Below are 25,139 nucleotides of genomic sequence, written 5' to 3' on the forward strand. Positions count from 1 at the left end.
TTTGCATATGTTTTAGAAACACTGAAATTGGAATTATGGTGTGACTGAAAGAATAAAGAAGGTCACTTCTTTATAGATTGTCCCATTATTAAAGAAGTGTATATCAAGAGAAATATTGCCAGACCAGCAAACTTCTGTTTATATGAGAATAAATTACAGTTTTTAGGAAAACTGTGTTTTTGTACAACCAACATTTTTTTTTTTGTCTTTTGCCATTCATTTCACTGAGATAACAAAGTAGGGAAGCAGAAACATAATTAAAAATAATAAGCCAAAAACAGCTGTTTGCACCTATGAAATCTATTTCCACAAAATATAGTAGCCAATCTTCAATTATTCCTCTTAATGAAAGTGATTATAGGATTAATTATAATTAACTAACGCAAAATCTCAAGTCATCAATTTCAACTTTACTTCTCCACTTCCACTCCCCAGCTAGATTTTTGTTAAAAGTGGCTCATCCACAAAGGCAAAATTTACAAAGGTGTTATTTCCCCACCTCTTTTCAACAGAGATGTATATTAGCAGAAGCCCCAAATTGTAAAATTACCTATATTTTTCCCCAAAGAAATTAGAGTTAAAGGCCTTCCTAGATGTGTGTCATTTCTTTGTAACCAAATAAAAATTCCAGTTACTTCATGAGTGGCTACAGTATTATATTGTGCTTCAGTCTACAGTAAATATTCTTAACATTTCAACTGATATATTTTAAAAGGAAAAGAACTTTTTAAAATATTGTCTACTTTAAAAGTAATGAAGACTGTGTTATTACTCAGCTTTTTGGCAGTTAAACCATGCATTAAAGTCAAATATATAATTGAATTATATTTTTTATTTTAAATGCTTTCTTTAAACGGTAGGCCAAGTCTCTTTAAAAACTGATAGGTTGTACTGCTTGTGAATGAAAATTCTCCCTTCATTATAGCTTTGAAGAGCCCTGTTCCTGTTTTAACTCTAGAGAAATAAAAAACTTCTTTTTTTATTTCCTTGAAAGCAAATTATGTTGTGATTCAGTCTTTTGTTTCCACAGAGAAACACCACCAAGATCCACTAAACATTCATCCTCCTATCACCTTTTCACCAATTAAAGAAAGCTTGCAACTTACCCCAATAAACCATTTTAATTAAAAAAAAATTTTCAGATAAAACCTTTATGGTCAGGAATTCTTTGTCCTATTCATACCAAGTCAGTCGTATGCCAGTTTAAGCCAATTTCTTTACTTTGATTGAAGGAAGGAGTTCACAAAGGATTTTGGTTAGAACCTGTTATGGTATTATTATAACCTCTGGCTACATAAACGGGTGACTAAAGAAAAATGCCATTTATGAATAAACAGTACACAGATAAGAACAAATTGAAATTTTGCTCTGTTCTTTTGACTTGTCTTAGAAGTCTGTGTTTAAAAACCCAGAGTAGAGTGCCAACCAGGTTGCAGACACTGATTCTCTCTTCTTTTTTTTTTTTTTCATGGGCAGGCACCGGGATTCGAACCCGGGTCTCCAGCATGGCAGGCAAGAACTCTGCCTGCTGAGCCACTGTGGCCTGCCCATGATTCTCTCTTCTTGAATGTACAAATTCATCAAAGATAATTGTGGGAAAACATTTCTCTTAAATTAGTATCCTTTCCTATTGTGAATATTTTTTCCTTTTAAGCATAGAATGGATTTTGCTTGAAATCTCAGTATCTTTTTAGTTATCTAATCTTGTAAACTTCTTATTGTGGATTCTGCTTGTCTTCCAGGTATGTTGTCAAAAATGACTCCAGACCAGATTAATGTGTTTTATAGGAGACTTGCTTCTTAATGTTTTTGTTGGGTTGTTGGTTGATTCTTTAATATAAATACAAAACGAGGGTTTGGAGAGTGAATTTAAGCTCTTTCTTTTGGTTTGGTTTTTAAAACCATCCTAAAAAGACATGACCACGTAATAGAATAATTTAAATTTTACATATTAGAACAATCAGTCTTCAGGAGGATTTGATAAACAATTTGTGTTTTTTGGTTTTGGGTTTTATTTGGTGGGGGCGGGGTGCTATGTATGGTCTATATATTTTTCCTTCTTTTTTAAGTAGATTCAAGACAGAGGTAAAATTTATTTCCTTTCAAGCAGTGGTTTTCAGACTTCAAGCTACCAGAACCCTTGTTTCAAACAAAATTTTATGCTGAGATCTCAAATTAGAAAATAGAATAAAAAGTGATACTTCATCATTTATAATATTGACTTGTAAAGTTAGTCCATGAGAACACTTAGACTTTCATGAATAAAATTTGAAATTAGGGGTTAGATGGGCATTGCTATCTTATCTCATCCTCAGTATGCCCAATTTCTTTGTTTTGTCTTGGTTCTCCAGTTCGAGGAAAATCTTAACGCATAGAGATAAGTAGTTTTGCTAATAGTGGTGATGATGTTTACTAACAGCTCACCTTGTAACTTCAAAAAACTTATCAGTTAAACAGAATTAGCAAGATTTAGTCCTAGATCTGCATAGAAATTGACCAGTCTTTTTTTACTGCTATGTCTTCAGACTCTAGCATATTGTCTGAAACATCAGAGGTGCTCAATTAAATTTATGTATGGCATGAAAAAAATGAATGAATCTAGTAGCATAGGTATTCTACAGTGTGCTACATTTTGACATATAACACATTTGAGTGTAAACTAGTATTTTAAATAGATTATACATGTGAAGTTTGAATAAAATGTTTGTGGAACCCCTGAACTACCTCCTCAGAAACGGATTCAGCAGGACTCAGTTTGAAACCCACAGCATTAAGAAATTTTACTACTAATATTCTATAAAGATGATGGGCATAGTCTCAGCTCAGGAGGTCTGTAAGGTATAACTCTCTTATATTTTCCTCTTTAAGGCAGCCTTAAAAACAGATAGCTTAGATGTTTCTACATTAAACCCAGAAATATGCATCCAGCTGTTTCTTAGTTTAGTTATCAATTGAAAACAGATTAAAGATTAAAAGATTATTTTAATATGCATTTTATGTTGAAACATGGAAGTTTGAAGACTTTTCTTCCCTTTCTTCCAAAAAAACCAGATCATATATTGACACCAGTATACTGTAACTGTGTAATTGAAAACTCTTTACAGTTCAGTCTATCAAGGTTGGTTGTTTGTTTTTTTAACTCTTGCATTTGTAAATGTATTTGTATGTTTGGCAATATTTTGATAATCTTTTCTATTTAGATTTGTGATTTTGGATTGGCCAGAGTGGAAGAACTAGATGAATCCCGTCACATGACTCAGGAAGTTGTTACTCAGTATTATCGGGCTCCAGAAATCCTGATGGGCAGCCGTCATTACAGCAATGCTATTGACATCTGGTCTGTCGGCTGTATTTTTGCAGAGCTACTAGGACGAAGAATATTGTTTCAGGCACAGAGCCCCATTCAACAGGTATGATGTCACTTTAGGCTTTAGTAGCTTTTAGTTCTAATACATGTTTGAAGGAGAAGCCCATCTTGTACACATGTCCTTGGCTTATTCATTATACTAATTTGCTTTTATTAAATTCAGGTTCTCTTAAAATTCAGAAAGTTATGAAGTTGAAGATTACAGAGAAATTCATTTTGTAACTTTGCAAGCAGATTAGAGAGAGTGTTAGCCTTATTACATGTACCGACACTTAGCAGCAGACTGCTGTAATAATTTGCACAGGTATAATCTTCATTTGTTTAGAGGGTCCACATTCTGTCTAATGTAATGGCTCTGACTTGAAAAAAGATTTAATGATTTAATATACTTAACATTTTGTGCTTAGAATATAAATTTTGAATGATTTCTTTAAATTTGAACATTTAGAAAAGATTTCTGACCTTTATTATTGAGCTAAAATATTTGAAATACAGCAGAGAATATCAGAAACTGGATGAAATGTAGCTTTAGAAAATTGTTCATGATACTTTGTCTGTATAGCTAATTCTTTAATATAGATGTTTTCTTGATAATTCCTAAATGTTTTTATGCATAAATTTAGCAATAATGCTTACATGAGAGTAATATAATGAGAATGAGCTCAGGCTATAGAATCAGAGTTCAAATCCCAGCTCTATCACTTACTGTTAAGTCATGGGCAAGTTATTTAACCTTTCCATTCCTCAGGTTTTGGGTTTTTGGGGTTTTTTGGGGGGGAGGGGGGTTTTGCCTTCAAAACTATTCTGAGGATTGTTGTATAGGTTAAATGAAGTAGTAAAGCTGAAAATAAAGCCTGGCACATAGTAAGCACTCAATAAACATTAGTAGTTTCGATGGTGATGGTGATGGTGTGCCAAGTGGATGCTAGGGACACAGCAGTAAGTAAGACAAGGTTAGTTCCTGTTTTTGTTAAGCTTTCACATGAAACAGAAAATAAACAAGTGTGCAAATAAATATAATCCCAGGTAATACGTTCTATGAAGTAAAAACAAAAAAAGCTAGATCAGGGATAATGACAGAGGAACTGAAGAAGTAACATGAGGTGTGATCCAAGTAAAATGAGTGAAGCAAGAGCAGCCGAGCCACCCGCCCTCCTTCTCCCCTCTCTTTCTCCGCCGGCCCGCCGCGCGGCGCCCACGCCCCGCAGCAGCCGAGCCGCCCGCCCTCCTTCTCCCCTCTCTTTCTCCGCCGGCCCGCCGCGCGGCGCCCAAGCCCCGCAGCAGCCGAGCCGCCCGCCCTCCTTCTCCCCTCTCTTTCTCCGCCGGCCCGCCGCGCGGCGCCCAAGCCCCGCAGCAGCCGAGCCGCCCGCCCTCCTTCTCCCCTCTCTTTCTCCGCCGGGCCGCCGCGCGGCGCCCAAGCCCCGCAGCAGCTGAGCCGCCCGCCCTCCTTCTCCCCTCTCCTCCCCCTCCTGCTCCGGCTGCTCTCCAACCACCACGGTGCCCTCTTCCCCCGCCTTCACCGTGCTCCTCCGCCACCAGCCTCGACAGCCTTGCCGCCCTCACCTTTCCTCCTCCAGAACAGCTACTGGGGGAGTGGAGATAATACAGAGCAGCTCCCGGAACCACGAGGGAGATCAAAGGGACAGCGTACCCCATCCTGGAACGGCTGACTATCTGGGAGAACCAGCTCCGGTGAGATCACCAAGGGGCACGGGCTTTCCTGGGTGGGACGGCAAGCGACTGGAGTCCCTCCCTTCCACCTTCCTGGGCCAGCTGGTAGAATTGGACAGGCGGTCCCCTTAGGCCGCGGCGGCTGGTGCCCCCACCACACGAGGCCCCCCGGAACAACTGAGATAGTTGGGTCGGAAATCCCCAGACTGCGGAGAACAGTGACCGGGGGATCCCTTCCAAACACGTGACTCCCCCGTCGGTTGGGAACAGTGTACTCTCCCGGGCTGCGACAGCTGGCGCCCTCCCGCCACGCTTGGTGCCCCGGGCCGACTGGCTAATTTGGCCGGACGCTCTCCTGTGCTGCGACGGCCGGCGACCCTCCCCGCGTTTGGAACCCCGGGCCGGCTGGCATTCCTCCAAGACGCTTCGGTTGCCGAACCTCCCCTACGGCGAGAGTTTTCCAGAGTTGAGGGACCCACAGCAACTTTCGCTGGTGGAACCCACAGACAGGCGTGTGCCACGAGCGCCACCTACTGGGCAGGATAGGAAGAACAGAACCCAGAGATTGCGCAGAAAAATCTTTCAAGTTGTGGGGTCGAACACCCGGGGAAATCTGACTAAATGCCCAGACGCCAGCAGAAGATAACGGATCACGCTCAGAAAATTGAACATATGGCCCAGTCAAACGAAGAAACCAATAGTTCAAATGAGATACAGGAGCTGAAACAACTAATGCTGAATATACGAACAGAAATGGAAAACCTCTTCAAAAACGAAATCGATAAATTGAGGGAGGACATGAAGAAGACATGGGCTGAACATAAAGAAGAAATAGAAAAACTGAAAAAACAAATCACAGAACTTATGGAAGTGAAAGATAAAGTAGAAAAGATGGAAAAAACAATGGATACCTACAATGACAGACTTAAAGAAACAGAAGATAGAATTAGTGATTTGGAGGATGAAACATCTGAATCCCAAAAAGAAACAGAAACTATCCGGAAAAGAATGGAAAAATTTGAACAAGGTATCAGGGAACTCAAGGACAATGTGAACTGTACAAATATACGTGTAGTGGGTATCCCAGAAGGAGAAGAGAAGGGAAAAGGAGGAGAAAAACTAATGGAAGAAATTATCACTGAAAATTTCCCAACTCTTATGAAAGACCTAAAATTACAGATCCAAGAAGTGCAGCGCACCCCAAAGAGATTAGACACAAATAGGCGTTCCCCAAGACACTTACTAGTTAGAATGTCAGAGGTCAAAGAGAAAGAGAGGATCTTGAAGGCAGCGAGAGAAAAACAATCCGTCACATACAAGGGAAACCCAATAAGACTATGTGTAGATTTCTCAGCAGAAACCATGGAAGCTAGAAGACAGTGGGATGATATATTTAAGTTACTAAAAGAGAAAAACTGCCAGCCAAGACTCCTATATCCAGCAAAATTGTCCTTCAAAAATGAGGGAGAAATTAAAACATTCTCAGACAAAAAGTCACTAAGAGAATTTGTGACCAAGAGACCAGCTCTGCAAGAAATACTAAAGGAAGCACTAGAGTCAGATACAAAAAGACAGAAGAGAGAGACATGGAGAAAAGTGTAGAAAGAAGGAAAGTCAGATATGACATATATAATACAAAAGGCAAAATGGTAGAGGAAAATATTATCCAAACAGTAATAACTCTAAATGTCAATGGACTGAATTCCCCAATTAAAAGATAGAGACTGGCAGAATGGATTAAAAAACAGGATCCTTCTATATGCTGTCTACAGGAAACACATCTTAGACCCAAAGATAAATATAGGTTGAAAGTGAAAGGTTGGGAAAAGATATTTCATGCAAACAACAACCAGAAAAGAGCAGGAGTGGCTATACTAATATCCAACAAATTAGACTTCAAATGTAAAACAGTTAAAAGAGACAAAGAAGGACACTATATACTATTAAAAGGAACAATTAAGCAAGAAGACATAACAATCATAAATATTTATGCACCGAACCAGAATGCCCCAAAATACGTGAGGAATACACTGCAAACACTGAAGAGGGAAATAGACACATCTACCATAATAGTTGGAGACTTCAATTCACCACTCTCATCAATGGACAGAACATCTACACAGAGGATCAATAAAGAAATAGAGAACCTGAATATTACTATAAATGAACTTGACTTAACAGACATTTATAGGACATTACATCCCACAACAGCAGGATATACCTTTTTTTCAAGTGCTCATGGATCATTCTCAAATGTAGACCATATGCTGGGTCACAAAGCAAGTCTTAACAAATTTAAAAATATTGAAATCATACACAACACTTTCTCGGATCATAAAGGAATGAAGTTGGAAATCAATAATAGGCGGAGGACCAGAAAATTCATAAATACATGGAGGCTCAACAACACACTCTTAAACAACAAGTGGGTCAAAGAAGAAATTGCAAGAGAAATTAGTAAATACCTAGAGGCAAATGAAAATGAAGACACAACATATCAAAACTTATGGGACGCAGCAAAGGCAGTGCTAAGAGGGAAATTTATTGCCCTAAATGCCTTTATCAGAAAAGAAGAAAAGGCAAAAATGCAGGAATTAACTGTCCATTTGGAAGAACTGGAGAAAGAACAGCAAACTAATCCCAAAGCAAGCAAAAGGAAAGAAATAACAAAGATTAGAGCAGAAATAAATGAAATTGAAAACATGAAAACAATAGAGAAAATCAATAAGACCAGAAGTTGGTTCTATGAGAAAATCAACAAGATTGATGGGCCCTTAGCAAGATTGACAAAAAGAAGAAGAGAGAGGATGCAAATAAATAAGATTAGAAATGAAAGAGGAGACATAACTACTGACCTCACAGAAATAAAGGAGATAATAACAGGATACTATGAACAACTTTACGCTAATAAATACAACAATTTAGAAGAAATGGACAGGTTCCTGGAAAGACATGAACAACCAACTTTGACTCAAGAAGAAATAGACGACCTCAACAAACCAATCACAAGTAAAGAGATTGAATTAGTTATTCAAAAGCTCCCTAAAAAGAAAAGTCCAGGACCAGACGGCTTCACATGTGAATTCTATCAAACATTCCAGAAAGAATTAGTACCTACTCTCCTCAAACTCTTCAACATAATCGAAGTGGAGGGAAAACTACCTAATTCATTCTATGAAGCCAACATCACCCTCATACCAAAACCAGGCAAAGATATTACAAAAAAAGAAAACTACAGACCAATCTCTCTAATGAATACAGATGCAAAAATCCTCAATAAAATTCTAGCAAATCGTATCCAACAACACATTAAAAGAATTATACATCATGACCAAGTAGGATTCATCCCAGGTATGCAAAGATGGTTCAACATAAGAAAATCAATTAATGTAATACACCATATCAACAAATCAAAGCGGAAAAATCACATGATCATCTCAATTGATGCAGAGAAGGCATTTGACAAGATTCAACATCCTTTCCTGCTGAAAACACTTCAAAAGATAGGAATACAAGGGAACTTCCTTAAAATGATAGAGGGAATATATGAAAAACCCACAGCTAATATCATCCTCAATGGGGAAAAATTGAAAACTTTCCCCCTAAGATCAGGAACAAGACAAGGATGTCCACTATCACCACTATTATTCAACATTGTGTTGGAAGTTCTAGCCAGAGCAATTAGGCAAGAAAAAGAAATACAAGGCATCAAAATTGGAAAGGAAGAAGTAAAACTATTACTGTTTGCAGACGATATGATACTATATGTAGAAAACCCAGAAAAATCCACAACAAAATTACTAGAGCTAATAAATGAGTACAGCAAAGTAGCAGGCTACAAGATCAACATTCAAAAATCTGTAGGTTTTCTATACACTAGTAATGAACAAGCTGAGGCGGAAATCAAGAAACGAATCCCATTTACAATCGCAACTAAAAGAATAAAATACCTAGGAATAAATTTAACCAAAGAGACAAAAAACCTATATAAAGAAAACTACAAAAAACTGCTAAAAGAAATCACAGAAGACCTAAATAGATGGAAGGGCATACCGTGTTCATGGATTGGAAGACTAAATATAGTTAAGATGTCAATCCTACCTAAATTGATTTACAGATTCAATGCAATACCAATCAAAATCCCAACAACTTATTTTTCAGAAATAGAAAAACCAATAAGCAAATTTATCTGGAAGGGCAGGGTGCCCCGAATTGCTAAAAACATCTTGAGGAAAAAAAACGAAGCTGGAGGTCTCGCGCTGCCTGACTTTAAGGCATATTATGAAGCCACAGTGGTCAAAACAGCATGGTATTGGCATAAAGATAGATATATCGACCAATGGAATCGAATAGAGTGCTCAGATATAGACCCTCTCATCTATGGACATTTGATCTTTGATAAGGCAGTCAAGCCAACTCACCTGGGACAGAGCAGTCTCTTCAATAAATGGTGCCTAGAGAACTGGATATCCATATGCAAAAGAATGAAAAAAGACCCATCTCTCACACCCTATACAAAAGTTAACTCAAAATGGATCAAAGATCTAAACATTAGGTCTAAGACCATAAAACAGATAGAGGAAAATGTTGGGAGATATCTTATGGATCTTACAACTGGAGGTGGTTTTATGGACCTTAAACCTAAAGCAAGAACACTGAAGAAGGAAATAAATAAATGGGAGCTCCTCAAAATTAAACACTTTTGTGCATCAGAGAACTTCATCAAGAAAGTAGAAAGACAGCCTACACAATGGGAGACAATATTTGGAAACGACATATCAGATAAAGGTCTAGTATCCAGAATTTATAAAGAGATGTTCAACTCAACAACAAAAAGACAGCCAACCCAATTACAAAATGGGAAAAAGACTTAAACAGACACCTACCAGAAGAAGAAATACGGATGGCCAAGAGGCACATGAAGAGATGCTCAATGTCCCTGGCCATTAGAGAAATGCAAATCAAAACCACAATGAGATATCATCTCACACCCACCAGAATGGCCATTATCAACAAAACAGAAAATGACAAGTGCTGGAGAGGATGCGGAGAAAGAGGCACACTTATCCACTGTTGGTGGGAATGTCAAAGGGTGCAACCACTGTGGAAGGCAGTTTGGCGGTTCCTCAAAAAGCTGAATATAGAATTGCCATACGACCCAGCAATACCATTGCTAGGTATCTACTCAAAGGACTTAAGGGCAAAGACACAAACGGACATTTGCACACCAATGTTTATAGCAGCGTTATTTACAATTGCAAAGAGATGGAAACAGCCAAAATCTCCATCAACAGAAGAGTGGCTAAACAAACTGTGGTATATACATACGATGGAATATTATGCAGCTTTAAGACAAGATAAACTTATGAACCATGTAGTAACATGGATGGACCTAGAGAATATTATGCTGAGTGAATCCAGCCAAAAACTAAAGGACAAATACTGTATGGTCCCACTGATGTGAACGGACATTCGAGAATAAACTTGAAATATGTCATTGGTAACAGAGTTCAGCAGGAGTTAGAAACAGGGTAAGACAATGGGTAATTGAAGCTGAAGGGATACAGACTGTGCAACAGGACTAGATACAAAAACTCAAAAATGGACAGCACAATAATACCTAATTGTAAAGTAATCATGTTAAAATACTGAATGAAGCTGCATCTGAGCTATAGGGTTTTTTTTGTTTTTGTTTGCTTGTTGGTTTGTTTGTTGTTGTTGTTTTTTACTATTACTACTACTTTTATTTCTTTTCTTTATATTAACATTTTATATCTTTTTCTGTTGTGTTGCTAGTTCCTCTAAACCGATGCAAATGTACTAAGAAACAATGATCATGCATCTATGTGATGATGTTAAGAATTACTGAGTGCATATGTAGAATGGTATGATTTCTAAATGTTGTGTTAATTTCTTTTTTTTTTTTTTTCTTTCCGTTAATAAAAAAAGAAAAAAATGAGTGAGCAAACAAGATATTGGGGAAGAGTGTCCTAAGTGTGGTGGAAAACAATATGAAGGTTTTGAGCAAGGAATTGTTAAGATTTTATTGAGTTTTAAAAGGCTTATATTGACTACCATGTTTCTTCAGGTTTCTTTGTAAATAATCCCTGCAACTTGACCAGAGATGAATCATTTTTTTCGTGCTCTTTCTACAAAGAATTTTTAGCTAATAAAGTAAAAACTATATATGCAATGATCAACATTTAAATTTATTTTTTTCTATGCATTCAGTCTTTTTTTTTTAGTTCTTAAAAATAGATTTTGATAGTAAAAAATTATCAGATGCATAAAATATATAATCTAAAGTTGGGTACTATTGATAATACACACTTTACTGTTCATTTTCTTTAAAACTCTAAAATTGTTTCTTTGTTAAAAATCTTCAGAGAATGCTTAAAAGCATTTGAGTCATGATACGCGTAAGTCCAACTGAATGTTTGTCTTTAGTACGATTGCTAGTAATCAGTCTGAAATCAATCTTAGAGATTATAGTATATTTTATATTTCCATGTGTACATGTGGTTTTAGGAAAGTTTGCTATATTCAAAATTTAGAAAACAAAGTTCATCAGACTCTTAATTACTTATAAGATTTTCATATCTAAAGATAAGAAGTGTCCATAAAATGTTTGTGATTGTTTCATTTCCCGGTGCCTGCCCATGCAAAAAAAAAAAAAAATTACTGATTACTATGTTAGATGCAGAAAAGCTTAAGTAAATTAAGGTGGTGTTTAAATCCTATATAGAGAGCAAGGACCTCAAGTTGTTGCTAAAAATAATATGTAAAAGGAACTATGAAACAACTGTGATGGATTCAGAGATCTCATGTTCTAGAAAAAATACACCAACCTTGAGTTTGTCAATCTCAGGTGGCCACTGGAAGAGAATTCATAGCTATCTGTTTTCAGTGTATAGGAAGAGTCTAACTTTTAAATGGAGTAGTACTTTTCTATAGCATGTTCTCTGTATCATAGATACTGTATAGAACCAGCAAACTTTATTTCAGTGGATCTGACCCATGTTGAACAACTTTTCCTGAATGTTTCCGTTTGTTTTCACGAGCCATCCATTTCCTTCTGCCTTTAGTTGGTTGTTAGAGGTCCAAAAGTTATCGCCTATACACTTTTCCCAAAAAGCTTTAGGTAGAAATTTTGACTTCTGAGGAAACCATGCTTCTCAAGTATCCCCATTATCCCTGAAGGCAGTGTTGCTGGTGGCTACCTCATAGTTTAGATCAATGCTTTATATTCAGCAACCCCAGAAATAGGAAAAGAAGAGTTGATAAGAGTTTCCCATTCTGGAGAGATTCAAATGAAATATTATTCTAATTAGGTTATAAAGTTAGAACAATTATAGCACAGAAAAATTAAAGTAGTTTATTACCTACAAAGACTTGTTTTTGCAAGAAGACCATTTGTATTGATCTTTTTATTGCACCCAGGTAATTAACTGTAGCCTAAAGTGTGTTATAGTTTTCCAAGTACCACAGTTTTCTGCCAGTATAAGAGATTCTTACATGATTAGACTGTAAAAGATATGTACTATCCCAAACATTGAGGCTTAGCTTTCATTTTGGGTATGATTTTTGAGTATTTATTAAATCACAGCTGTCTGATTTATGGGTTAGCTCCTTAATGAGGCTGGATCCATTTGAAGCATCAGAATCTATCCACAGAATCTGTTGACTGTGGAAAAGAATAACATTAGCCGTCAGCAGAAGAGCAAAGATTATAGAAGCTATGGTATCAAGACAGGGCAGGCAGATGAAGACTCCTAAATTACTCTAGCCTTAGACTGCTAGGCTTGCTAGAATCTATTTTCTATATTTCTATTGTATGGATTCCTTCTTTTTTTAATAGACCAGAAAGTGAGAGTTGCTGCTCCTTTCAGTTTCCTGGAATGTGCCCTAAGTTTTGTTTTGGCTTTTTTTTTCCCCCCCATTTTGGTCCTTGTCTCTAAGGTTGTGATGTAAAAGTAATGAAAGGTTGTTACTATTTTACTACTATCCATCTATATTTCATGTTTCCTTGTAGTTGGACTTGATCACAGATCTGTTGGGCACACCATCACTGGAAGCAATGAGGACGGCTTGTGAAGGCGCTAAGGCACACATACTCAGGGGTCCTCATAAACAGGTAAGGGAAGGGGGGTATATCTATATCTGATGACCACCTATTTGGATAGAATTTCCCTTCCAAGAGAATAATATATTGAAAAATTTTAAACAAAAATATTATTTGTGGGTTTTATTTTTTTTACATCATGGCCTTAAAAAGATGTTAAATATTCATCAAAGCAAGTAAATTGTGGCCACTCGGAATATCATAGGAGAAAGTACATATTTTGTAGCACCTTTGCTAATAAGTAACTCCTGGCTTTGTGCCTCCTGTTTTATGGGTATATATGGAAAAATTTACTGGGGTGGAACTTTGACCTTAGTTCCATAACCTAGATCATGTACTTCAAGAATGTCCCTCCAAAATACCTGCTGTCTCTTATTCCAACCAGGAATGTGAAATTATTGCTGTTGTACTTTTGTCACTAACAAAGAATCAGATGTGCTTGTTAGTAAATATGAAGATAGATTGCCAGATTTGTACTGATTGATATTCCTTGCAACCAGCCAAGTCACTGCTGAAAAAGACAAAATGTTTTTTTATTTCCACCCTGTTGATTTAGCAGCATTTTTTTACTAGCGCTTTTCTAATCTCCAGTAGACAAAACAGTTTAATGATATGAAGCGAGTAAAGGGATTCATTTTCCTAAAAGCAACAAATTGAAACAGATAAGGCTTGAGCAGAAGACCTGGCAACTAATTTTCCTGTGCTTTACCTGGTTCCTTTTAATTTGGGCATTTAGCAGATACTATTGATGGTTCCAAATGACTGAGTTTAACACTTCTTCTCTCTAGTTGCCAACCAGAACATTTAGGCAAGGCCTTTCCTTCCCTTGCAGTTCCCTTTCTTGTAAATCTAGCGTGACTCCAGAGCTTCAGTTTTCACAAGTATAAAGGGCAATGTGGTAAAATGTGTTAACTTCTAAAACCAGCCAGGACTAGTAATTAAAGAGGGAATGCTTGTATTTTAAATACTGTCAGCCCCCTGACAGTTACTTCCTTCTGTTGCATTTAGTTTTGTTTTGTTTTGTTTTTGGCATGGGCAGGCTCCGGGAATCAAACCCATGTCTCCAGCATGGCAGGCGCGAATTCTGCCACTGAGCCAATGTTGCACCACCCTGCCATTAGTTTTTAACTGTAAAGTAATTTCAGTAAGTCTTAATGTAGGGGAAGGTTTATATGTTTGAAGGAACTAACAAGATTATGTTCTATTTATTTGCCAACATCAGGAACATTAACAATACCTCATGGTAAATGTTTCCTAAGAAATAGCAAAATAAATTTCCTTTTTAAATTGTTAGGTCAGTAAATCTTGCTTGGCTAAAGGTAGCCAATAATGAAAAGTGATGAAGATCAGACACCCTGGTACCACCCTTCCATCTCTAAAGGAATTTTAGCTATTCTAATGGTTGCCAGTTAATTAATCCTTTGAGCCAAGGGCTTGTTAAACAATGACCTAGAGCAAGACTTCCTGAGGAGTTTCCTGCCAGCTGTCTAGAACTGCTCAAAAATGTAACTTACTGCACCAAAGTCATTGTACGTTCTTTTGAGCATCCTTGACAAGTGAGTGTTTTTTTCTCACAGAAATTTTTAAGCCTGTTAGTTGTGAGAATCTGGCACTTTCAATTAAATTAAAAACTGTAAATATCACATTACTTTCTAAAACAAGGAGGAAGAAAGGAAAAATTAAAACTCTTGTTTTTGTTTGAGTTAAATGGGTTGAAATGCCTACCAGAATCCTTTCATACCCATTTTTACATTAACTTTCCTGATTAATTGACCTCTTTTTAACAGTAATGCCTCTTCGTTTGCTTGCTTTATCAATAAGTTTAGGGATCTCTATAGGGGAACACCACAGTAAAAGTTAGGGGTAGCCCTGGCTAGTCTTGGTCTGAGAATGTTTTCGAAGAAAAGAGTAGTGAGGTAAAAATTAGTTAGAAGACAATTTCTGCTCAAAGGTCACCTTAAAAAAGAAAATGTATGTGAATGATGGGGAAGTTAGGTGAAAACCTATTTCCAAATAAGATAATTAGGTCATATTTCTAAACATCTTAACTTTCTTTTACATTGATGCTATGACACTTGATAAGAAATATAAACATCTTGTCTATTCCTGATATTCTGGACCCATACTGGTTTCAGCCATAACAACTGGTGAATTAGAGGGAAAGAAAATGCAGTTAGAAACACAGCATCTCTAAGCACTGCACATCTTTCCTGAAGAGCCAAGGCTAGGAACTAAATTATTAATGGCTAACTTTCTGAAGAGGTATTGGTTTTATGAATTGACTCTTCTTTTTTTTTTTTTTTTTTTTTTTTTTAAAGGAAAGACAGAGAGAAGGAAGGAAGGATAGAAGGAAGGAAGGAAGGAAGAAAGGGAAACATCTTTAAACATTTTCTGGTTTTATTGTATTCTGTTTCTCCGTTTTTGTTACATGGGCTGGGGCCGGGAATCGAACCGAGGTCCTCCGGCATAGCAGGCAAGCACTTTGCCCGCTGAGCCACCGCGGCCCGCCCTGACTCTTCTTTTTTTTGTGTACCTTTTTTTTTTTACATGTATATAAATGCAGAAAAGGAGAAAGCATAAAACATGAACATTTTAGGCTAAAATAAAAACCTAGCTTATTTTCAGTGCATGTGTTAAGATGCACTTATAAAATAAAATAAAATTTGGAAAAAGAGATGCATTAGAAATCTTAAGTAGTCTTCATATCCACTCATCTGATTTTTATAAGCCCCCTTTCCATGGCCCATCTTCTTCAAGTTGTATATATTTAAAAAAAAATTTTTTTTTTTTTTGCATGGGCAGGCACTGGGAATTGAACCCAGGTCTACATCATAGCAGACAAGAACTCTACCACTGAGCCACCGTTGCCTGCCCATTAGTCATATATATTTTATCTACTAACTTGTTCTCTATCCTATTCAGTGTTCTCTGGAACACTGTATTCTGGAAATACTTGTTAACATATGTTCCTTACATATTGAATAGGTCTTATTCATCTTTGTTTCCCCAACACGTAGCCCAAAGCCTAGCATTTGGTGGATACATTAAATGATTATTAATCATGGTAGGTAGGGAAGTCAGTATTGGTGCTGTTTTATAGATGAGAAAGCCAGGATTCAAGTGATGTACCCAAATCTGGTAATAGCAGAGTTAGAATTTGAACCCAAGCCTTCTAATACAAATTCTAGTATATAAGAATTTATATTCTTCTAAACTATAATATACCTCCACTATAAAAAAAAAATAGGATGAGAGATAGATTCGCTTTGAACTTGGAAAGGGAAGGATTGCTCATGGGGTGACATTTTGGTAAGAATTAGCTTGAGTTTGACTGTCAGTCTGCACAAGCTAGGGAGAAAGAGGACAGTAATTCACACTTGAACCAAGAATCGGAATCTTTCAAGAATGTCAAATTATTTCACTTTACCCAATAAAAGTTATGGGGGAAATATACGTAAATTAAGTTGTGAATTAAAACCTCTTCTCCATCAATCTCCTCCTATGCGCCCTACCTTTTCATTTTAAACTTAAGGATACTGAGATCCAGAGATGTTAATTTGTCCAAATAGTGGCAAGGAAAGACTAGAACTCCAATATTATCTCTAATTCTGCTTGATCTTGAAGAAAACTTTTATATGCTAAATAATTACCATCTGATGATCCTGAGGTGTTTTGTTATTGTTTTTGTTGAATTTTCCTATGTAGCTTTTGTTGGAAGGAGGCAGATATGTAAAATACTCAATGTTAAATATTTGTCATAGCGTGTTTCTGAGGCTGTGACTGAAATAAGAAGTTTCAGCATTGTGTTTCTTTTGTCTCAGGTGTTGTAGAGAGCCTGACCAACATGAGACCTGCTCATGTTGCAGTCATGTTGCTCTTTCTGACCTCTGAATGCTCATATAGCAGGGACTTTTCTTTCTGGATATTTTGAATTGTCATAGACTGACAGCCTAAAAAAATACAAGACAATGTCCCCACAAGAAACGTAAGTTTCCAAGTAAGGGTTGCTTCCATTTTATCTCAGAATTAATAATGTAACAGTGTGTGTTCAAATAGTCAAATTCTCCCAAGTGTGAATCATTCTCTTTCCGTCTCCTTTTTTCTCACACATATCACCACACTTCTTCCCCATTAACAGACTATGTTCATGTAATAACAAAGTTTAAATGTCTCACTTTATAGTAATATGATGAGCATTGTCTGCAGAATAAATGAGGAACAGGGAAAAATAATCTCATCATGTTCACGTATGCTTTGAAAACTCTCCTTGTGAGAGTTTATACTACACCTACGTTATAGTATAATCATAACAAAGCAGTTAGGGCATAGTACCAAACAGGTAGTCCCAGAGAACTATGAAATTCTTCTCTACCCTGAAATTATTTCCTAAAAGTTTAAAGTGTTATAAGGTATCCTGAAAAAGTAGAAGACATATGAAGTATTTAGAATAGGAAGGGATTAGAACCAAATTAAATGTGTTTGGCCGGCCTTTTCAGTTTTTAGAGACTAGTAAAGTCAATACACTTAAAGTTAGGTCATTTTCTTTAAACCCAGGCTTTGACTTTGAGCTGATTTTTCATAGGTGTGATCCACCAACCTAGTCTGGCGACTGAAGGGTTATGAGTAGAAATAAGTTCTAAAAGCCATCAGGAAAATCAGTCACCTTGTTAAGGGGTTTATTCCTTTTTAAAAATAAAGTGTCATGGAGGTGCAAGAGTAGTTCATTGGTAGAATTCCCGCCTGCCATGCCGGAGACCCGGGTTCAATTCCCAGACCATGCAACTCTTAAAAAAAATAAAAAATAATACCTCTTTCAAACTTTGGGATCTCTCCTGTAACTTCTGGTTGAAGAGTGCTTTGAAAACTATTGCTTTTTTCTTTCTTTGCTTTTTGTGTGTGTGTGTGTGTATATATATATATATATATATTATATAATAAAAAAGAAGAAGAAGAAAGGGTCATGAAAATCAAGCCAGAAATAATTTGGCAATACATTTAGAATTTTCCAAGCTTGGAGAATCAACCTTACTACCAGAGCCATTAGAAGAAAGCAGATGTTCAACCATTTTTTGTCCCCTTCCTAACTCCTCCTTTTCCCTAGGTTAAAAAGTATAGTTGTGTGAGAGACAGAGCAGTAATGCTTTCTACCAGCTCTGTTCCCTGACCCTCCAAGCAATGAAATAGAAGCTTTATAAGCTTCCTATGTATCAAAGCCATCTCCCTGCCTCAGTGCAAGTGAGTTAGATATGGTCATGTGGATATGCCTGCCTCTTACAAAGAACAGTTATTGAGAAGTCAGTGCTAAAGGCAATTCACATGGAACCAACAAAGCAATGTCATACTTTCTTAAAAGAGTCTATAAATTTCTAAAGTGTTCTGTATTTGTGGGCTCCTTTAGGTATGATATTTTAGCAATTTTATGGTAATGTTGCCATAAGACATTGTTCACATGCTTCTTTTGAACATGGCCAAGATGGTTTTGTTTTTTTTTTGTTGTTGTTGTATGTGTGCTGCCAAACTGAGCACATGGCCAAGGTTTTAAAGCTTCTATTTTCCAATAACTACACGTTTAGTCTTCCCTTCTTACCAAAGTCATTTAAAGTATAAGGCTAACAGAAGCACCATATTTATTTACAGAATTAATTTTCATTTTCCCTAGCCTTTTTTATGCTGATTTATGATGGGTAATGATGCTATATAAAACATTAGTGGAAAAAGTCAATAATAGTTGCTGCTTTTGAAAACTTGTTAATGAGGGGGAAATCACTTACTTTTGAATGTAGACTTATGTGTACAAATAATCTTTAAAGCTGGGTGCTTGCCTTGTCTTAAATTGGCCATATTGCATACCTACTTACCCAAAGACTCAGTTAAATATTTCACATTCTTTTTTTTTCCCCATAGCCATCTCTTCCTGTACTTTACACCTTGTCTAGCCAGGCTACACATGAAGCTGTTCATCTCCTTTGCAGGATGCTGGTCTTTGATCCAGTAAGTAGTGTTTGTTTCCTTTTTAATTTTTTAAATGAATTTAAAATAATGTAATTGAGTTTTAACAAGCATTTCACACTAGTGTAAGGTATTAATAATAGGGTGGCATAGTATAACTCTGCATTGAAGGCATGATTTTTCCATAAACCTAAAGCTCCTCCAATAAAATAAAATAAGATGAAAAAAATACATGTATTGTAAGAGAACCATTCTAGTTTTGAATAGACGGGCAGTGTAAATAAAGACTTTTCAAAAAATAAACATCTATCTCATGCTCACTCTTACACAGAAGGTTAATGTTTAACACATAAAAATCTAGATAGAAAGAGATAAGGAACGGTATCACTCGTCTTATTCATCTCAATATTCGTAAAAAGAGTTTGATACCGTATTAAAATAGGAGGGAAAAACTGTAAGACTATTTGAAAAAAATATGTTCATTATATTGCGTAAGGAAATATTTTATCTTTGGGTTCTGCAGAGGGTAGCTTTTCCAAATTCCATTTCTGGACTTGACTCTCCTAGGACATATTAAAATTTCACCTTAAATTCATTTCATTTATTCATTTACCCAAAGAATACATATTTTTCAAGTTTGTGCCAGTAACATAGAAGAACATCAGACTTCAGAAGGCTGGCTCACCAAGTAGAAAACACACAACGGGTATTTAAAGGTAGGAAAAAAACCCACAAAATTACCAAGTTAAATTTGCATTGTTCTTTTCTTTTGAACATGGCCAAGGTTGTTGCTTATCACATGATTATCAATCCACAAAGGTCATAACTATCTTCAGGCATTAGCATAACTAAGATTAGGGGCAAAAATGATTTTTTAGAGAATCCAGGTTTATGAGAAATGGCTAAAATTTTATTTTGGGGGAACCAGAAGTACTCAAGGTGACCCAGGTACTTTTGTTTTAGCTGAAGGCACAAAGTGGGTGGTTTGTTTGATGTTTATTTTTTGTTTTCCATTTTTTTTGTTTTTACTGTGCTATATGGAAATGCTTAGTGATATTGAAACAAGACAAAGTAACAGCTCTTATTTCAGCAGTTTCTCCTTATTGTCATTAAGGGCGGTTTTGACCATATAACTTGCTTAGCAAACTCCTGCCATTAAGGGCGGTTTTGACCATATAACTTGCTTAGCAAACCAGTGATTTAAAAATCTATCATTAGTTTGATATTTTGTTTTACTTGAAAATTAAATTTACATACCTAACAGGAGATGATGATACATAAAGACCTCCTCTGGTATAGTCAACAAAACTAGATCCACATGTAATTCAGGCTTCAGAGTTAATTTCTTTCTGCTTGTAGAGGATTTTCTATTTTTTTGTGTTAGAAATATTTTATTCTCTTTATTAGTTCTATTTTTATTAGAAACCAAGAATCATCTAATTCATCTCTACCAGATTTTGCCTGCAGCACTTTTATGACTGTAAAGTTTTCTCTTTCTCTGAGATCCCATGTTTATTAATGTTACTGGCCTATCAAGAGGTCATAGCCTTTATTACCTTTAGAGCTGGAATTTCCTAAGCCATAGAGCAAGTAAGTGTCAAGCATGTTTTCCTGGCAGACTTTTAGACATCAGTTCTACATGTAAAACATAATCCTTATTCCTTAATAGTAGGATTACCTAATGAAATGAAATTTTTGGTATGGCAATAGTTACAAATTAGATTTAGCTCTATGAAGGAGGACAGATTCTTATGGAATTTATGGAAATAACTTTGTCGTAATAATAAAGGAATTTAGTAAAAGTACTTTACATAATATTTAACCTTATCACTACGTTGTAGACAATAAAAAATGTGTTATTTTTGAGATTATTTTTAATTTGGCCTCATACTTTATTAGTTTATAATCTATATTAAGGATTCTTTTCTTTCTGGTTCTGCTAGAGGGTTCAGGTAGAACAAGATACCATTTTAAAAGTGTTTCATTCTGGGGTGGGCCACGGTGGCTCAGCAGACAGAGTTCTCACCTGCCATGCCAGAAACCTGGGTTTGATTCCTGGTGCCTGCTCATGCAAAAAAAATTTTTTTTAAAGTGTGTCACTCTGGTTTTAACCTTTTAAATTGTGGTTTGGCTTTATAGTAGGAATAAAGAAAGGAATGTTTTTATATCCATTAAAGACAAAACTGTAACCAAAGATTATATCAGTTTGCTTAGTCCATTTAGTATGAGGTAGTTAATTCTTCTTTTGTTACTCTTCTGCCACCACAAAGTCATCTGCTTTTAGACTGAAAGATTCCTGAAAATCTTAACTCAGTTACTTGATTCAGTCCTCAGTGATGCTATCAATTAACTGTGTGCATGAGTTTATTCCCAAACGACAAGTCAGAAAAATCAGATACAGTCCTTTACTTTGGTCCTTGTGGTGTTTTTTACAGAAGTATCAATTCTTGTTCTTTAATTTGTAGCAGTAACCTATAGGCAAATGTAAGGAGAAAGCAGAGACCACCAGAGGAGGATAAGATAAAGAGCTCTGTTTCTTTTATTTTATTTTATTGACAGTTTGTGTCAATCTTTTTACCTGAACATGAGTCTGTTTCTTTTAACCTGGAAAGTGTACAATGTATTTACATTAATACATCTTCCTTATTTGTAAATATTCTAAAAAGGCTGAATTTTTTAGTATAAGCGAGAATAAACAGGACAGCTCTCGTTATATATAATGTTGAACTAATCAAATATATGGAGAATATCAAACATCTAATTATTTTTAGTATTCCTCCTTTTATAAGGTCAAGGAATAAAGCTTTTTGTTATACAGTGGCCAGCCAAGAAACTCAAACACAGTTGAATTATTATGAATTTGGACAAGGTATATCAAAAAAGAGTTGTCAGAGGAAGAAAAAATATGACTATAAGTCAAAATGTTTAAAGGTGATAAATAGTTGAAGGCAATATTTTTAAAGCCTATTATAGGTAACAATTATTAGAAATTTTAACAAAAGCTTTTTACTTTTTATTTGAACGTTCCAAAAACACATAAAGTTAACAGAATATTTTGGTTTTAAAAAAGAGACTTCTCAGGTTCGATTCCCAGACTATGCACCCAAAAAGAAAAAAACCAAAAAGAGATTTCTCTATTCTGGGCGTAAAATAACTTAGGGAGGTGCAGCGGTGGCTCAGTGGCAGAATTCTCACCTGTCATGCCAGAGACCCAGGTTCAAGTCCCAGAGCCTGCCCATGCCAAAAATAGAAATAACTTAGATACTTTATCTGAAAGAAAAACTCAATTTCTAGCCTTACTCTTTTTTTTCTATCATCCGTGAAACAATTTGCAATAAAGGGTTTATAAGCCTTTTATTCTGATAAATAAACCTATCAACACTGAGCTCACTTTGAAATATTTAACATGTATTGTTGCGCCTTTCGTATTCATTGGTATTATAAAGCTCACTTCCTTCTACTCTTTTTTTTTTTTTTTTTTTTTAGAAAGAGGGAGGAAGGGAAGGAAAGACAGAGAGAAGGAAGGAAGGAAGGAAGAAAGGGAAACATCTTTAAACATTTTCTTGTTTTATTGTATTTTGTTTGTTTGTTTGTTTTTTACATGGGCTGGGGCCGGGAATCGAACCGAGGTCCTCCGGCATGGCAGGCAAGCACTTTGCCCGCTGAGCCACCGCGGCCCGCCCACTTCCTTCTACTCTTAAATGTACACCCTCAAATTTATTTTCCATTATCTTTTTTCATATTTTAGCACAATCAGAAATGTTTTACTTTCAGACACAATTAATTCAGTTTTTCAGATTACTTTCAGCAATCAAAAATGTATCCATTATCTCATATACACACCTTCCTTACCATCACACATATCCTTTTAAAAATGGTTATGTACTTTTAATACAACCCAAAGGCATTTGAGCATCTTTTTTTAACTCTTTATTAATGGCTACTCTATAATACATTAATAAATAACCTACATATGTTAAAAGAATATTGTCCAAGTATCCAAAGAATGTTTATTAACTCAAATTAGTATTAGAAGTCCTTATGATTTTTAAAAATTTTTTTTAAAATATGACAAGAAAGAAACATAAACATTCTTAACATACGATCATTCCGTTCTACATATATAATCAGTAATTCACAGTATCATCACATAGTTGCATATTCATCATCATGATCATTTCTTAGAACATGTGCATCAATTCAGAAAAAGAAATAAAAAGACAACAGAGGGCGGGCCGCGGTGGCTCAGCGGGCAAAGTGGTTGCCTGCCATGCCGGAGGACCTCGGTTCGATTCCCGGCCCCAGCCCATGTAAAAAACAAACAAACAAACAAAATACAATAAAACAAGAAAATGTTTAAAGATGTTTCCCTTTCTTCCTCCCTTCCTTCCTTCCATCCTTCCTTCCTTCTCTCTGTCTTTCCTTCCCTTCCTCCCTCTCTCTTTAAAAAAAAAAAAAAAAAAAAAAAAAAAAAAAAAGACAACAGAAAAAAATTCATACAAACCATACCTCTTACCCCTCCCTTTCTTTGATCACTAGCATTTTAATCTAAGTTTATTTTAACATTTGTTCCCCCTATTATTTATTTTTATTCCATGTTTTACTCATCTGTTGATAAGGTAGATAAAAGGAGCATCAGATACAAGGTTTTCACCATCACACAGTCACATTGTGAAAGCTATATCATTATACAATCATCTTCAAGAAACATGGCTACTGGAACACAGCTCTACATTTTCAGGCAGTTCCCTCCAGCCTCTCCAATTACATCTTGACACTAACAAGGTGATATCTATTTAATGCGTAAAAATAACCTCCGGGATAACCTCTCGACTTTGTTTGGAATCTCTCAGCCATTGACACTTTATTTTGTCTCATTTCACTCTTCCTCCTTTTGGTCGAGAAGGTTTTCTCAGTCCCTTGATGCTGAGTCTCCGCTCATTCTAGGGGTTTTCTCAATTCCTTGATGCTGAGCCTTAGCTCATTCTAGGATTTGTGTCCCACGTTGCCAGGAAGGTCCACACCCCTGGGAGTCATGTCGCACGTAGACAGGGGAAGGGCAGTGAGTTTGCTTGTTGTGTTGGCTGGAGAGAGGCCACATCTGAGCAACAAAAGAGGTTCTCTTGGGGGTGACTCTTAGGCCTAATTTTAAGTAGGCTTGACCTGTCCTTTGTGGGGTTAAGTTTCATATGAACAAGCCCCAAGATTGGGGGTTCGGCCTATAACTTTGGTTGTCTGCACTGCTTGTGAGAACATCACAACATCAACTTGGGGAAGTTGAATTTTCCTCCTTTCTCACCATTCCCTGAAGGAAAAGTCCTTATGATTTACAGCATTATAAAAACTATTTTCTTTTTAGAAACACACTACCTGTTATTCATCTAATTTAGTTGAAAATATAATTTTGCAATTTTTATAATCTTAGACAAACCAATAGAAAAAACTAATTAAAAATAATTAGGTTTTTTGTGTGAAAACAAACCTAAAACTCGTATAAACTGAATATTGTGCTAGTATTTTTATCTGGCAGTAAAATCAGGAAGAAGACATTAAAATGTTTTTAAGAATTCACAACTGTTAAATCAGACAAATTTGTCCAAAAAGGCATCTTACATAGGAATAGCAATGTCCTTTTTTTTCAGCTTGTTTTATTGTATAATATAACATATATACAAAGCAAAGAAAAAAAAGCAATAGTTTTTTTTGTTTTTTAAATTTTTTTATTTTTTTTTAATTTTTAAAAGCAATAGTTTTAATTTAAGCACTCTTCAACAAGTAGTTATAGGACGGATCCCAGAGTTTGTCATGGGCTACCACAACATCATCTCAGATTTTTCCTTCTAGCTGCTCCAGAACATAGGAGGCTAGAAGGAATAAATACTCTTTTATCAACACAATCACCCTTTTTAAAAAATTTTTTTGTGAAAAATAACACACACAATGAAGCAATAAATTTCAAAGCACAATGCAACAATTAGTTGTAAAACAGATTTTAGAGTTTTGTGTGGGTTATAATTCCACAGTTTTAGG

The 25,139-nt window shown here is 36.0% G+C and overlaps 1 protein-coding gene across 4 annotated transcripts in view; it reads left to right on the top strand.

Annotated features, from left to right (window-relative positions):
• NLK (nemo like kinase) overlaps positions 1 to 25,139 on the top strand; it is a 245,244-nt gene that overhangs the window by 191,490 nt on the left and 28,615 nt on the right. For all 4 annotated transcript variants that reach the window (XR_013177722.1, XM_077165281.1, XM_077165282.1 and 1 more), the window contains 3 exons: positions 3,201 to 3,410; positions 13,071 to 13,172; positions 19,065 to 19,151. Coding sequence is in view for 3 of the 4 variants with exons in the window: in XM_077165281.1 (XP_077021396.1) it covers positions 3,201 to 3,410; positions 13,071 to 13,172; positions 19,065 to 19,151 (399 nt within the window). In the remaining variant the exon portion in view is untranslated. The remainder of the gene's footprint in view (positions 1 to 3,200; positions 3,411 to 13,070; positions 13,173 to 19,064; positions 19,152 to 25,139) is intronic.

The sequence above is a fragment of the Tamandua tetradactyla genome, chromosome 6 (genome assembly GCF_023851605.1).
Source record: "Tamandua tetradactyla isolate mTamTet1 chromosome 6, mTamTet1.pri, whole genome shotgun sequence".
NCBI lineage: Eukaryota > Metazoa > Chordata > Mammalia > Pilosa > Myrmecophagidae > Tamandua > Tamandua tetradactyla.